General features: G+C 42.6%; 1 protein-coding gene across 3 annotated transcripts in view; it reads left to right on the top strand.

The window, feature by feature from the left end:
- Wars2 (tryptophanyl tRNA synthetase 2, mitochondrial) overlaps positions 1–9,301 on the top strand; it is a 75,409-nt gene extending 66,108 nt beyond the window's left edge. The window contains exons 4-5 of one of the 3 annotated variants that reach the window (XM_060392983.1): positions 6,731–6,849; positions 8,243–9,301. In XM_060392983.1, coding sequence (XP_060248966.1) covers positions 6,731–6,849; positions 8,243–8,691 — 568 coding nt within the window. In that variant the 3' untranslated portion in view covers positions 8,692–9,301. The remainder of the gene's footprint in view (positions 1–6,730; positions 6,850–8,242) is intronic. The other 2 variants (XM_021657421.2, XM_060392984.1) reach the window with 2 other exon arrangements.
- The last annotated feature ends 3,949 nt before the right edge of the window (positions 9,302–13,250 follow it).

Genomic DNA, 13,250 nt, shown 5'->3' with positions numbered 1-13,250 from the left:
CACTGTCACCCCTATTCTTCAGAAAAGGAAGCTGGGGCTCAGAGAGGTCAGCAGCAGATCCAAAGTCATGATAGCTAGTAAGGCTTGAAGCCAGGATCCAAGTCCTGGAAGTGCGTCCAGTCTAGGACCAGGCAGGCTTGTTGCTTTCAGTCTGTGATGAGGTGCTGGAGATGACGTTGACAAGAAATAGGTAGTAGCCTGAACTGCTCATCTTCTGGCCAGGAAGCAGAAGAGCTAAGGGAAGGGAAGAGAAGGGAAAGGGAAGAAAGGAGAGGAAAAGAGAGGAGGAGGAAAGAAATAAAGTGGGCAAGAACAGGCATAGTGCTCCTCTGCTGTGGCAGTGATGACTGTGTCTCTCCACATGTGTCTCTTTGGTTTTGTGTTCTACAGTGAGGGTGAAGTTCCAGCCTCACACTTGCTGGGCAAGCACCCAGCCACTGGCCTTGAATTCACTCTGTGTGAATTCACACAGGCTTCAAATCTATGTTCCTGTTGCCTTAGCCTCTGGATGTCTGGAATTACAGGTTGTGCCCCAAATCAACTCTTATTTTACTAGCCATGTCTTCCTTGCTTCTCATGCTGTTTGATGTTAGCAAGCTGAGGGAGAGGGAGTAAATGCTTACCATGTTTTCTTAGTTTGGTAAAATCAACACAAATTTATTTTTTTCCTTCTCTGTAATTCGTCAGATAGATTAGTTCTTATAGATTTTAGCAGTCTTAACACACAATTCCTTCCTTTTCCCTAAGTTGAGAACGTTCATCCTTTACGGCTTCCCTGCTTCCCTTCAGTGTATCTGAATTGACAGTGACGCTGTCTGTGTGCTTTGTGACCAGTATGATGTAACTAAGTCACTGAGGCTGCGTCCACTGGTGTGAGAGTGCATATGGCTGTCAGGGGGCATCTTCACCTTGGGCGTGCTGGCTGATAATGATGACAGACAGGGGAAGGGCAGTGTGTTGCATACAATGATGTATGTATCAAAACTTTTTATTTCTGAGATTTTTACAGGTATGTTTTTAGACTGCAGTTGACTCTAGGTAACTGAAGTTGCAAAAATTAAAACTGTTATAAGAGGCAGCTGGTGTGTATTTTTATCAGTTGCCCAAAATCTAATTGGCAAAATAACAAAAAAACATTGCAGTCCTATTTACAAAATAAATGAACAGTGAACACTTCTGGAAGTTATTGGTCAAATTACATAAGATTGATAGCACATGATATAGTTTCTATGATGTTTAGATACAGGAGGACACTGTTAGGCTGACATTACCAAAGTTGCTTCCTAGGATCTCACAGTCTGTTTTTAGAGTCAAGGCCAGGGTTGATACAGAAAACTGCAAGTGGTTCAGATGTAGCAGGTAATCCTGAGAGTTTTCTGCTGGCTTCTTCACTGTCTCAGTCTCCCTCCAGCATCAGCAGGATTCGCTCATAAAAGTAGTAGTTTCCAGGGTCCGCATTTCTTTTCCCGTTCTGTAAGTGTTCCTTCTTAACTTTTACTGGGCTCATCAATGGTTAGAATAAAGTTCCCCTCCTTCAGGAGGGTGGGCAGTAGTGGCAGGATTCTTCTGTTCTCATCAGTGTTCTGATTATGTAGAGACTTCTGTGTTCAGGCAAACGGATAAAAATGCTTTTCTAGAAAAGCAGGCAATTACCTGTTTTCAAGATAGGGTCTCCTTCATTAGCCTAGAAATTTCCTGCCAGACCTAATGTCATATCAGATTACAGATGTGGACATCTGCATGCCCATTTCTAAAAGACACAGCCCAGCATGCCCCTCGGTCACAGGCTAGACTACCTGTGCAGTTGGAGGTACTTTCTATTTGTTTTTGTTTTGTTTCACAAATTTCTGTTTTGGGGAAAAGTCATAGCCAGAATGTCTAGGGATATTTATATTATAAACACTGGTAGGTTGATAGATTGAAGGATAGGTAAAACATCTGTGGTTTCTATCCACCAGAAAATCTGTGTGCCGCTTCATAAAATGTTGATGTAAGTCAAATATAGATTTTGTATTTGCTTTTGCCAAAATCAGCATGAGAATGAGTGGTATGGTAAGCTGGAGAGCAAATGCTAGGAAAGGAATGAAGAAGCAGCTTCAGATAGGCTTATAAAAGACATGTGTAATTGTTTCCATAGGAGTTGTTTAAGGAACCCAGCAATGGAGAGCTGAGATTATCTTATCCAGAGAGCATGACAAATAACAGGAATTTAAGCCAACCCTGGAGGTGTAGGTCTGTGATCCCAGCTGTTTATCAGACTGGTCAGGAAGGTCAAAAGTTCAAGACTTGCCTGGGCTACAGAGCAAGTTCAAGGCTAACTTGAGTAACTTAGTGAGACCCTGATGAACATGGTAAAAGATGGATGGGGAGAAGGAAGAATGGAAATGATGTAAATATACTACTTATGTATGAAATTCTCAAAAAATAATAGCTGGCCATATATGAAGTAAATATTTTCTTTATTTTTGTGTCTCTTCCTATATACATATACATATAGAGAAACACACAATATTTTTTAAGTACCTGTAATGCAACATTTCCAGGCAGTGCCACTATGCATGCCCCTGAAGGAGAGAGAAGGAAGGACTAACAAGTGTTGAGCAGCATTCACCAAACATCCTAATAGCTGATAAATACAGGGCATTCAAATTCTCATAATAGCTCTGTGAGAGAGGTGGGTGATATTCCCACTTTCCGAAGGGTGGTTAGTGTCTGAGTACTTCCCTAGTGTTTGTGAGATACCGCCAATAGTAATAATAGTAATAATAATACAAGTTTAAAATTTTACATTTCAAAAAAGAGAGAAATTAACCATTAACTTTCAGGGAAATTCACTAAGACTGCAGGTGATCACCTAACGAGTCAGGATATGCTTCCCAAGAATTTAAGCAGAAAAACAGGAGAAAAAACTCTGAAATCAGAAGGTGAAACAAGCCTGGTAAGGGTGCTCAGCAGGGCAGGGCCCTCACCTCCAAAACTGACAACTGGGTAGCCTCAGAATCCATGTGGAAGAGAGCATCGACTCATACAAGTTTTTTTCTGACCACAAGCATGCCATGGCGTAGACACACACATGCACACGTGCACACACACACACATGCATGCACACACACTAAATAAGTAAATAAATGTAAAAAAAAAAAGTCTGAGATGACATGTAAAAGTGAGGAGAGATGATCTTTTAACAACTGTAAGTAGAAAACCAAAGCCAGACTCTGTCAGTCAGCTTTCTTTTGCTGTGACGAAACACCTGCAGTAAGTCAGCTGAAAGGAGGAAGGCATATTCTGGCCTAGATTTCAGGAATTTCAGCATGTGATTGGTTGACCCCCATTGCCTTGGGTCCAGAGTGAGGCAAGATGTTACAGTGGAAACACATGGTGGGACAAAGTTTCTCTATTTCATGGTGACCAAAAACAGATATAAGGGGCCAAGCCAGGGTCCCCAAGTCCCCTTCAAGGGCCACACCCCAGTGACCTAATTTCTTTCACCAGCCTAGAGCATGATGGTAGTGCTGTGAGGAAGACATGGGCCTTCACAGGAGATTGAATGCATGAGTGATGTGTCGGGAGTAAGCCCACCTTTGTTGTCCTGTTGCCCTGCAGTGAGGTGGGCAGTACTTGGAGAGGGCTCCTCAGAAGTTACAGTTTCCATCAATAGCTAAGGAGTATCCGTATCTAATCAGGGATTCCTAGAATGGAGAGTCACTGAAGCATGTCCAGTAAGCAGTCAGTGAGGGGACCCAATCCTTTGTGATAGGAAAGATAACTCCCTTTCTAGTCTGCTGAGTAAAGGGAGCAGTTGTGAAAACTCACAGGCACAGCCAAGCAAGTAGGGGAAAGCAAGACCCACATAAGCAATGATCACTCATCTGGACACCAACACTGCCAAAGGGGTGGGTCAGAGCCCAAGTGAACTTCGAGGCAGTAAGGATTGAAGCAAAAGAAAAACGGCTCAGTCACCAGAGAAGAAGATCAGAGGCATTATTATGTGACAGAAGTTATAACAATCAAAATTATGAAAGACTTTTGTTTTATGTTGTGTCTGAGAAAGCACAGCCAGGGTGAGAGGGAATAAAGAGGAAAGAGAGAAAGAGTAGACGTATTAATATGGATATCATTATGTCGGATATAAATTTTAAAAGAACAGCTCTAAATTATTTGAAGTGAAAGGCAGACTGTGGGGAGAGAGGTTGAAAACGTGAAGAGAATAAGCCCCATAAGTGAGTGGAATCAAAGACAGGCTGAATAATGTAAAGTGTGAACTCAGCAGATGAGAAGCAAAGGCCGAGATAAATTACAGGAGGTGAAAGCGGCAGCGGCCGCACAGGGAGAAGGGACCAGAAACAAACAAACCAAAGTCAGATGCAAATGCCACGTGGAGGAACAGGCCCAGGTGAAAAAAATTAAATTTTTTTTAATCCTCTTATAGAAAAATCAAAACCCCACAGAATTGTAAGAGTCAAGGATCCGACACAAGGCGAGACGCACACAGCGTCATTGTGAAAACTAAATGTGTTTTCTGTTTAGTGGGTGGCTTTGTGAATCTGGAACCATTTTGACATGTGGAAATATTCATTTTGATGTGCTTAAAGTGTATTGATTATGGTAATTGTTTTTTCTGTGTTAGTTGCAGTCCATTGTGATTTCCTATGGGCTACTGTAATTGCTTTGTAACCTGCTCTGTTGGCTAATTTGGCCTGGGGTAGTCAAAGTGACTCTGCCCATGGGTCTCACTATGATGACCAGGTCAGAGTAGCAAAAGTCAGCCAAAGGGAAGTTGACAAAAGTGAGCCATGTGCTTGTGTGCCCCAGAGAGCAGCCCTGTCCCTAGCACAGAGGGCACAGAGTAACCAGGCCACCTTACCACTCACGGAGCCACTGCCTTCTGCTCTGTTGGGCTTACCCCACTGGGCGCCCTTTGGTTTCCCAGAACTGCTTTGCTGACCTCAGAAAAGGAGGGAGAACTTCCTGGTTTACAGCCTGGGCCATGTCTTCGCCTTTTACTTATGTCAGAGCTCTCAGAACTCTTACAAATTGGAGAATTACTTGTTTCATGTGGGTTTTTTTTTTTTTTTACCCAAATCTGGTTGTTACTCGGTCTGTGACTGCCTCTGGGGTTGACACCCTGTTTTTGCAGGGTGAGTTGGTCATTAAAATAAAGAAGATCTTACTGGAGAAAAGTCAGTGTCCCTCCCATACGGCCATTTACATCTTTCTCTTACCATTTTGTCCTTTGTGTGTCAAACATTATTTGATATTTGTCTAATCAGTTGCTTCCATGTATTGAGCATTTACTATCCAGGTCTCTACCCTTGGTAACCCTAGAAACAGCCAAAAGGATAGTACCATTGTTGCAGTTTGCACAGGAAATAGAGGCTTGGGAAGAAGGAGAGACTCATGGTATCTCGATGCTTCTTCAAAGTCAGTTTCCTCCATCAGAAGTTGTAGCTGTGCTATTAAACCCAACCCCACAGCCAAGCATTAAACATTGAAATCACCTGTCAGCACCTACAGGCATGCTTCTTGCATTCCTCCTAGGATTCCATGCTTTGAACTGCATATACGGGAGTGACCTGAGTGGATTTTTTTCCACTTCCTCATTTCCTCTTTCTTTTCTTTTTTTTTTTTTTTTTTTTTTTTTTTTTTTTTTTTTTTTTTTTTTTTTGCTTTGTAACCTTGGCTATCCTAACTTTTTAGACTAGGCTGTCTTTGAACTTGCAGAGATCCACCTGCCTTCCTGAATCCAGTAGGTGTGTGCCACTGTGCTCAGCTCCTCATTTCTTGCCAAATAAAAATTTTAGATCAAAATCAAGTTTCCTTTATTCTTTTTCTCAAGTCATTTCCCTTTTCTTCTCTGAAAGCAGCTGCAATGAGTTGAAAAAGATGGTTTGGTATGTCTTAATATTTTTTTTATTTCTTTCATTATCCTCGTGATCATTATTATTATCTGTCAGTCCTGAGGGTTCAATCCAGGGTCTTAAATGACAAGGCAAATGTTTAATCACTGAACTACAACTTCAGCCTTCACCATGTTTCTATAATCATTCCAAATCTGTGCATCTCTAAGAATATGTAGCATTTGAACATATACTTTCATACTTTACATAAATGTGAGTGTACACTTCACATGCTCTGCAGTTTGCTGTCTTCATTTTACTGTGAGATTCTTCATCTGAGGCCCCCACAGCATATTAACTGTCCTCCAATTACAATCACTTGACAATGAAGAAACATATTGCAGGAAGACTCTGAATCATGCCTTGTCTGTGCGGGAAGAAAACCTTTGGCTGGAAGAGCTGTCTGCTATCTCTTATTTGAAGAATGGGTGGGTTGTCTTTCAAGTGTGAGCACTCTGAGGTAAAAGCATCTGGTGTAGGCTGGACTAATCTGTGAGGACTGGGTAAGAGACGAGGAGTGGCTTTTAGACACAGTTATGCGCAGACCATGTGCTATTGAAGATGCCAGGGCTCCCTTCTGGCAAGGGCCTGCCATGCTGGTGTTGATGGCTGCACTCTTTTGCAATGGGAGAAACAGAACCAGAGTAGACAAACATCTCTGCAGCATTTGTCTGACACACAGATCACACTTGGGTCTCAGTGTCCCCTCTGTAGTTGGTGCACATTTGCTGAGCACCAACAGTGAGGTAGGCACAGGAACTGCAGCTGCTTGCAATGTCGTTTCCGGCTAAGAAGGAGCCTCGCTGAGTTTTTCTGTCTGTGTTTCATTAAAGGTCCACACACGTTCCTGTAGGGGAGGATCAAGTCCAGCACATGGAACTAGTTCAGGATCTAGCTCAAAGTTTCAACCAAAAGTATGGGGAGTTCTTTCCACTGCCCAAGTCCATTTTCAGTAAGTAGCAAGGGGATGATTGTGAAATCTGGGCACATACCGAAGAGTGGCCTGGAGAGCTGGAACACAGTTGGGACTGAATTTGGCTTTCTCACTGACAGGCCTCAGGATTCATAACTGTAATCGCTATTGTTTGGGGTCACGGGTGACCAGGAGATGATATTAGGCTCTAGAAAACATCAAAAAGATGTGAAATGTAGGGAAGAAACTTTTTAAAAATCACAGTTGAATTTCTAAAAATATGTCAATAGCTTGTATGTATAAAATAACATCTTATTTTATAGAGCGAATTACACATAGTTCTAGACATAAACTAAGCTCAGCAAGGTTCACCGTGTCCAAGTCACATGTCTCATTGATAACAGAGTTGAGCCCTGTCAGCTCTTCCAATCCACAGACAGTGTACCTCAACCTTCTTAGCATTCACAGTGAGGCAGATGCCAGGAGAATGAGAACTGCTCAATCATAATCCAGACAGAATGAGAGAGAACTCGTGAACCTCACACTGTTTTCTGAAACGGACAGGCAGGCCACTGCTAAAATGCCAGCCTCAGTTCTGCTAGGGTGTCCGCTGCATTGAAGTGAGCTCCCTTTTTAGGAACAGGGTGAAATTTCAATGTTCGACCTATGGCTGTTTTACTTCAGTTTCATCTCTGTAGTAGCCTAAACTAGGCAGTTATCAGTAACACCGGTTTATGAAGCACAGTTTAACACACACTGCTCTGTGTGTATTTCTATCTTATGTATGTGTGTGCATGTAAATATATAATTCTGTGTAGAGACAAGGAAGGACCGACTGCCACAGATAGTTAAAGCTGCAGCACTCCTACAGCAGAGTGGGAGGTAGGGACAAGAGAATGGCCAGCTAGCCTGGTGGATGCTGAAGGTGGCAGGAAGAACAAAAGATAGCCTGCCTCAGAACAGATTCCTGAAAGTTGTTCTCTGGCTACAAACTTGCCATGGCACTTGCCACAGCACGTGTGTATCTTTACATACATATCTTGACACACACAAAATTAAAAAAAAAAAATTAAGTGTGCGCAGAGCCAGAGGGACGGCTCTGAAGATTAAAGATTTCTGCCATACAAGCCTGGTGACCTGGGTTGCGTCTGTGGAACCCACAAGTGTGCATCGAGTAAGCAGTGTAACCAACACAATTCCACTTGTGTCAGTTGTGCACTGCATGAATCATTGCCTGTGCATGCTGTAGGTGTTGCCTTAGCAAGACCTGTTGCTGATGTACTTATTTCTACATTTGAGAAATTGCTTACATTCTTTAAGAGGAAGGTGTGCTCTTCAGTCAGGTAACTGTGCAGTCAGATAACATATCTGGTGTTTTTGGTGTCTTGGAGGCCTAGACCGTAACATTCTCGGTGACTTGCCTTTTCACTAGCATCCATGAAGAAAGTGAAATCTCTTCGTGATCCCTCAGTCAAAATGTCAAAGTCGGACCCTGACAGACTGGCCACTGTCCACATTACAGACAGCCCAGAGGAGATCGTACAGAAATTCCGAAAGGCTATGACAGACTTCACATCAGAGGTCACCTACGAGCCAGACAGCAGAGCCGGTGTCTCCAACATGGTGGCCATCCACGCAGCAGTGTCAGGCCTCTCGGTGGAGGAGGTGGTGCGCAGCAGCGCGGGCATGGACACTGCCCGCTACAAGCTGCTGGTGGCTGATGCCGTGATTGAGAAATTTGCCCCAATCAGGCGTGAAATTGAGAAACTGAAAATGGATAAGGACCACTTAAAGAAGATTTTACTTGCTGGATCTGCAAGAGCCAGAGAATTAGCTTGTCCTGTGTTGGAGGAGGTAAAGAAATTGGTGGGGATTCTGTAGGAAGGTCGGCCAGTCCCTGCACTCCAGGCAAGGCAGCTTTTCTCTAGCAGATTCTAGCCTGTGCGAATTTAATTCCGTTTGATGGTTAGCTTCATTTGATGAATGCCTTCAGTGGAGCGATGTTCCAAAGGAGAGCTGAGGCAGGCACAGCTGTCTACACTCCAGTTAAGTGAGGCACATTTTTTGGTCTGAAGTATACCCACAAACTTGACAGCTGAACAATAACAGTGACCAAGCCCTCCCCCTGTGGAATCCATAGGAGAGGAACCCAGTCAGGGGCAGAACATAGAACTAGCTCGTACAGTGTCACTAAGTAAGTAAGAAGCAAATGCAGGCGTGAAGTCCTTCCTCCCTACTCCCAAGGCTACTGCTTTTGAGAATTCTTCCAAAGCCCTGAGGATCTGGAAGTTTTTTGGTTTTTTGTTTTTTTTTTACTTTTTTTTATTTTTTATTAATTACACTTTATTCATTTTGTATCCCCCCCATAAGCCCCTCCCTCCTCCCCTCCCGATCCCACCCTCCCTCCCATTTCTGCATGCATGTTGAACCTCCAAACATTCCTGGTTTGAAATGTGGGTACTGTAAAAATAAAGCCTGAAATACTGATTTGTTTATATTGACTCACCTAATAGTTATGCCTTTTAAATCTGGATCTAGCTTACTTTGGTCACATTTACCCCTCAAAACCCCAAAAGTGGGTCCCAAGGCCCAGCTTCTACATTCATTATAGGGATGCCTGCTTGTCTCTGCCGGACTCCAGTGGGAGTGAAGACTGAAGCCTCTGTTGTCCCCAGTGAAGAGATGTTCCCTGTCTCTGAAATAACGAACCACCAGAGCACAGGAGCTCTGCACTTCCATGTTCACAGCTGAAAACAGAAACAGCAGTTCTGGCTTGCAAACTAAGGTCTAGTATCAAGATGGATTTTACAGGGCCAGAGGCGCTTGCTGCCAACCAAGCCTGATTATCCGTTCAATCCCTGAAACCCACATAAAAAAAGGAGAGAACCAACTCCCCAAAGTTGTTGTACTGTGACTTACACACATAGGACAATGAGCACACATAGGACAATGGCATGCACATGTCAACCCACACACAAAATAAATAAATGTTTATTATTTAATTTTAAGATTGATTTTAGGACACAACCACTGTCACTTAGACAACTGGGCCCAGAGTCTAGATTAAGACATCAGTTTGCCTCAGGAAAAGGATACATTTTAACTTTGGGGGGAGGGGAGTTCTTAATTCATTTATTTATTAGTGTGTGTATTTGTGTGGGCAGGATCATGCTAAGGCATGCCTGTCAGGGTTGGAGGATGATAAATGGGAGCCAGTTCTTTTCCTTCCTCCATGTGGACTCCAGAAGTTGAACTCAGGTCATAAGGGTTGGCTTCATGCACCTTTTTCTTTGAGTGTTTCTCTGGCACTTACATTTTAACTTTTGGGTCTTAATGGGAGATATCTGTAGTCTGAGGGCATCTCTGGGTATATTTCTTCCAAAAATGTTTTTTACTTTCCTTTTATTTCTGTTTATATTTGTGTGTGTGCATTCATGCTGCCCTAGTACATGTGTGATGTCAGAGGAAAATGTGTGTGGGCTGGCTTTCTTCCACAATATGGGTTGCAGGGTTCAAACTCAGGCTGTAGGCACCAGAGGCATCCCACCAGCACCTTTTCACTTTCCTTTTAAAGGATGCCTGCTAGGAATACTGGAAATTGTATCTATGAGACCAATTGCCTGTTTGTCTGTGTGGTTTCTACCCTCTCGCAACACTTCTACCTAGCAAGAACTAAAGGCAACATTGAAAAGATCTCAAAAAGAAAGAAAGAAAGAAAGAAAGAAAGAAAGAAAGAAAGAAAGAAAGAAAGAAAGAAAGAAAGAAAGAAAGAAAGAAAGAAAGAAAGAAAGAAAGAAAGAAAAAGAAAAAACATTAGAACAGGACAACCTCTAAAGAGTTGAGTCAATGAATCGGTAGAGTAGAGTTGAATGCATCCTGTTATTTAAGACTCTTACTGCATGAAATCTAAATTTGCTTTAATAGAATTCCTGCTTAGTGTATTATAGTTCTCTAATAGGACACATAGAAACCAAAGAGTTTGTTGGGAGCTAGAGAATGGCTCCGTGGTAATAGCATATACTTTTCTTACCAAGGACATGAAGTTTGATTACCAGCACCCTTTTTAGGCAGCTCACAACTGCTGGTAACTCCAGCACTGAGGTGATCTGACCTCTTTGGCCTTAGCACAGACATGTGCACATACCCATACATATTTTTAAAAATCCTTAAAAAATAATTTGTCACATGGATTGGGTCACACTATTACAAAGGCTGGGGGAAAAAAAACACAGTATGCTGACTTTGGCCTAGAGAATCAGGACATTAGTGTAATTCAGTCCAGACTTAAAGCCTAAATAATCAGTGCTGCACTCAGTTCAAGGCTATTAGAACCTAGAGACTAGGGCAGGGCTCCTGTGGAAGTCCCAGAGTCCCAGAAATTATGATAGTCCAAGATGGACCAGCTCAAGGAAAGAACAAATTGACCCTTCCCAAGTTTTTGAAGTGGTCCTTCAATGGATTGGTCACCCTCACTGAGAAAGGTAAGTCTGTTTACTGACTGAATTTCCACTCTTTTCTAGAAACACAAAAAAAAGTTCCACCAGCTATCTGTGTAACACAAGAACACAAGCTAACACATAAAGTCACCTCAGAAGGTTGATGGAAGAACAAAGGCTACCTGCAACCTGGCTGTGTTGTGCATATCCCTTCCCACTATCACTTACAGGCCCAGCAATACTTTCTGAGACAGGGTTTCTGCATAGCCCTGGCTGTCCTGGTCCACTGTGTGGACCAGGTTGGCCTTGAACTCATAGAGATCATATGAAGAATTGGAAATGCAACTGAAAACTGTGGTTGCCTTCAAAAGGTAATTTGATTGTTGTTTCCTATTATTTTTATAGAGAATGGAAATGGTATTATATATATATATATATGTGATGATATATATATCAACCCCATATGACTGGCGTTGGCAGTGAGCTAGCTGTCAGAGGTTGAGAAGTGCACCCAGCATAGTTCAGTTCCTAATGATGACACAGACAGGATTCCAACCCAGCTTCTAAAGGATAGAGTCAGGATCCAGAGTCTCACAAAACCAGTGTCCCCTTGCACAGTGTGTTCTGGTATACATGAGTACTGAATGTCCAGAAGACAATGCTGTTGGATATACTCATGTAAAATTAAATTAATTCAAATTAAATTTAAAAATCGCTTCCTTGTCACCATGTGGCTGGTGTGTATAGTGCCAGACAGTGTATATAGAGGACTTGCCCAGCAGGGACCTGCTGCTGTGAGCTGATTCATGCTTGGAATAGATCAAGAACATGGTGTGGGTCTTTTCCTGGAGGGGTCCTCATGAAGACAGTATGGTTTCTCCATATAGTTCTCCAAACAACACTTACATAGTGAGCTATAATAGATTATGTTTGCCGTAGAGTGGGAATTAGGTACATTTTTGGTTCAATATCGCATTTAATACTTATGTCAACCCTGTAAGGTAGGAGTTCTCAGTTCCACTCTAAAGTGAGACAGTCTACTCAGCGATGTATCCAAAGCCACAAGCCTATTGTTGGCTTCATGTTTGTCCTAATTGGGAACCTGAGGGATACCTTGACTAGCAAGTTCAAGGCAGTGGTTGGACCTTGTTAGTCAGTCTTCCCTCCTGTGCCCTGTTATGTTCTCAGCCCTTATATTTCCTCTACTGCCCTTCCTCCCCCTCCCATTCTTCCTACTTGTTTCTGTATTCTTACAATTATTCCCTAAAACTTCATTCCTATGCACGGCACAAGTCCTTGTTTCGAGTCAAGAGGCCTGTGTGTGTTGTGAGTTAAAGGGAATGATGCCATGTGGAAGTCCTTGGTCTCTCTCTAACATGGGGATCTGTCTGAGTCATCATTAACTTTGTGTGATCCCTGTGTGATCATTTGTTTCTCACTCTGTCAACTTGGTGCCTCCTGAACTTTTGTGCATGGGAAGAGTCAGTTCCTCCCTGAGATTGATCTGAAAACAGATTACCTATCATTAGCAATCAAAGTTTTCCAGCACCCAGGGGTACAACAGCCAGCAGCCTTTACTGCTGATCATTTCAATCTCTCATTTGTTAACTCCCAGCAATTCTAGTCTTTTGGCTATGTGGGGTTTGTTTCTTTCTCTAGAAAATAAACTGGGGTTCGTTCCATGAAAATGTTTTCCTCAGATATGCATTTTGGCAGTGTGATCATGTTTATGATGGATCTACCTTGTGAGGGCAACGAGGGAAATGCAATGTACAAATCATTAGCAAAAGACACACAGAGATACAAGCTGGTAAATGCTGGATAAGCTCAGGATGAGCAATTAAGATGGATGTTCAGGAAAAAGATACCATAGATCAGGAATAGCAGAAAGAACTTTTTTTTAATTTATTTACTTAATTCTATATGTGAGTGTGTCCCCTCACAATGTATGTGTCCATCATATGCATGATTGGTGCTCATAGAGGTCAGAAGGGCATCAGATTC

Source organism: Meriones unguiculatus, chromosome 10, assembly GCF_030254825.1.
Source record: "Meriones unguiculatus strain TT.TT164.6M chromosome 10, Bangor_MerUng_6.1, whole genome shotgun sequence".
Lineage (NCBI taxonomy): Eukaryota > Metazoa > Chordata > Mammalia > Rodentia > Muridae > Meriones > Meriones unguiculatus.
Note: the sequence above shows the minus strand (reverse complement) of the source record. Positions and strands in the feature narration are given on the sequence as shown.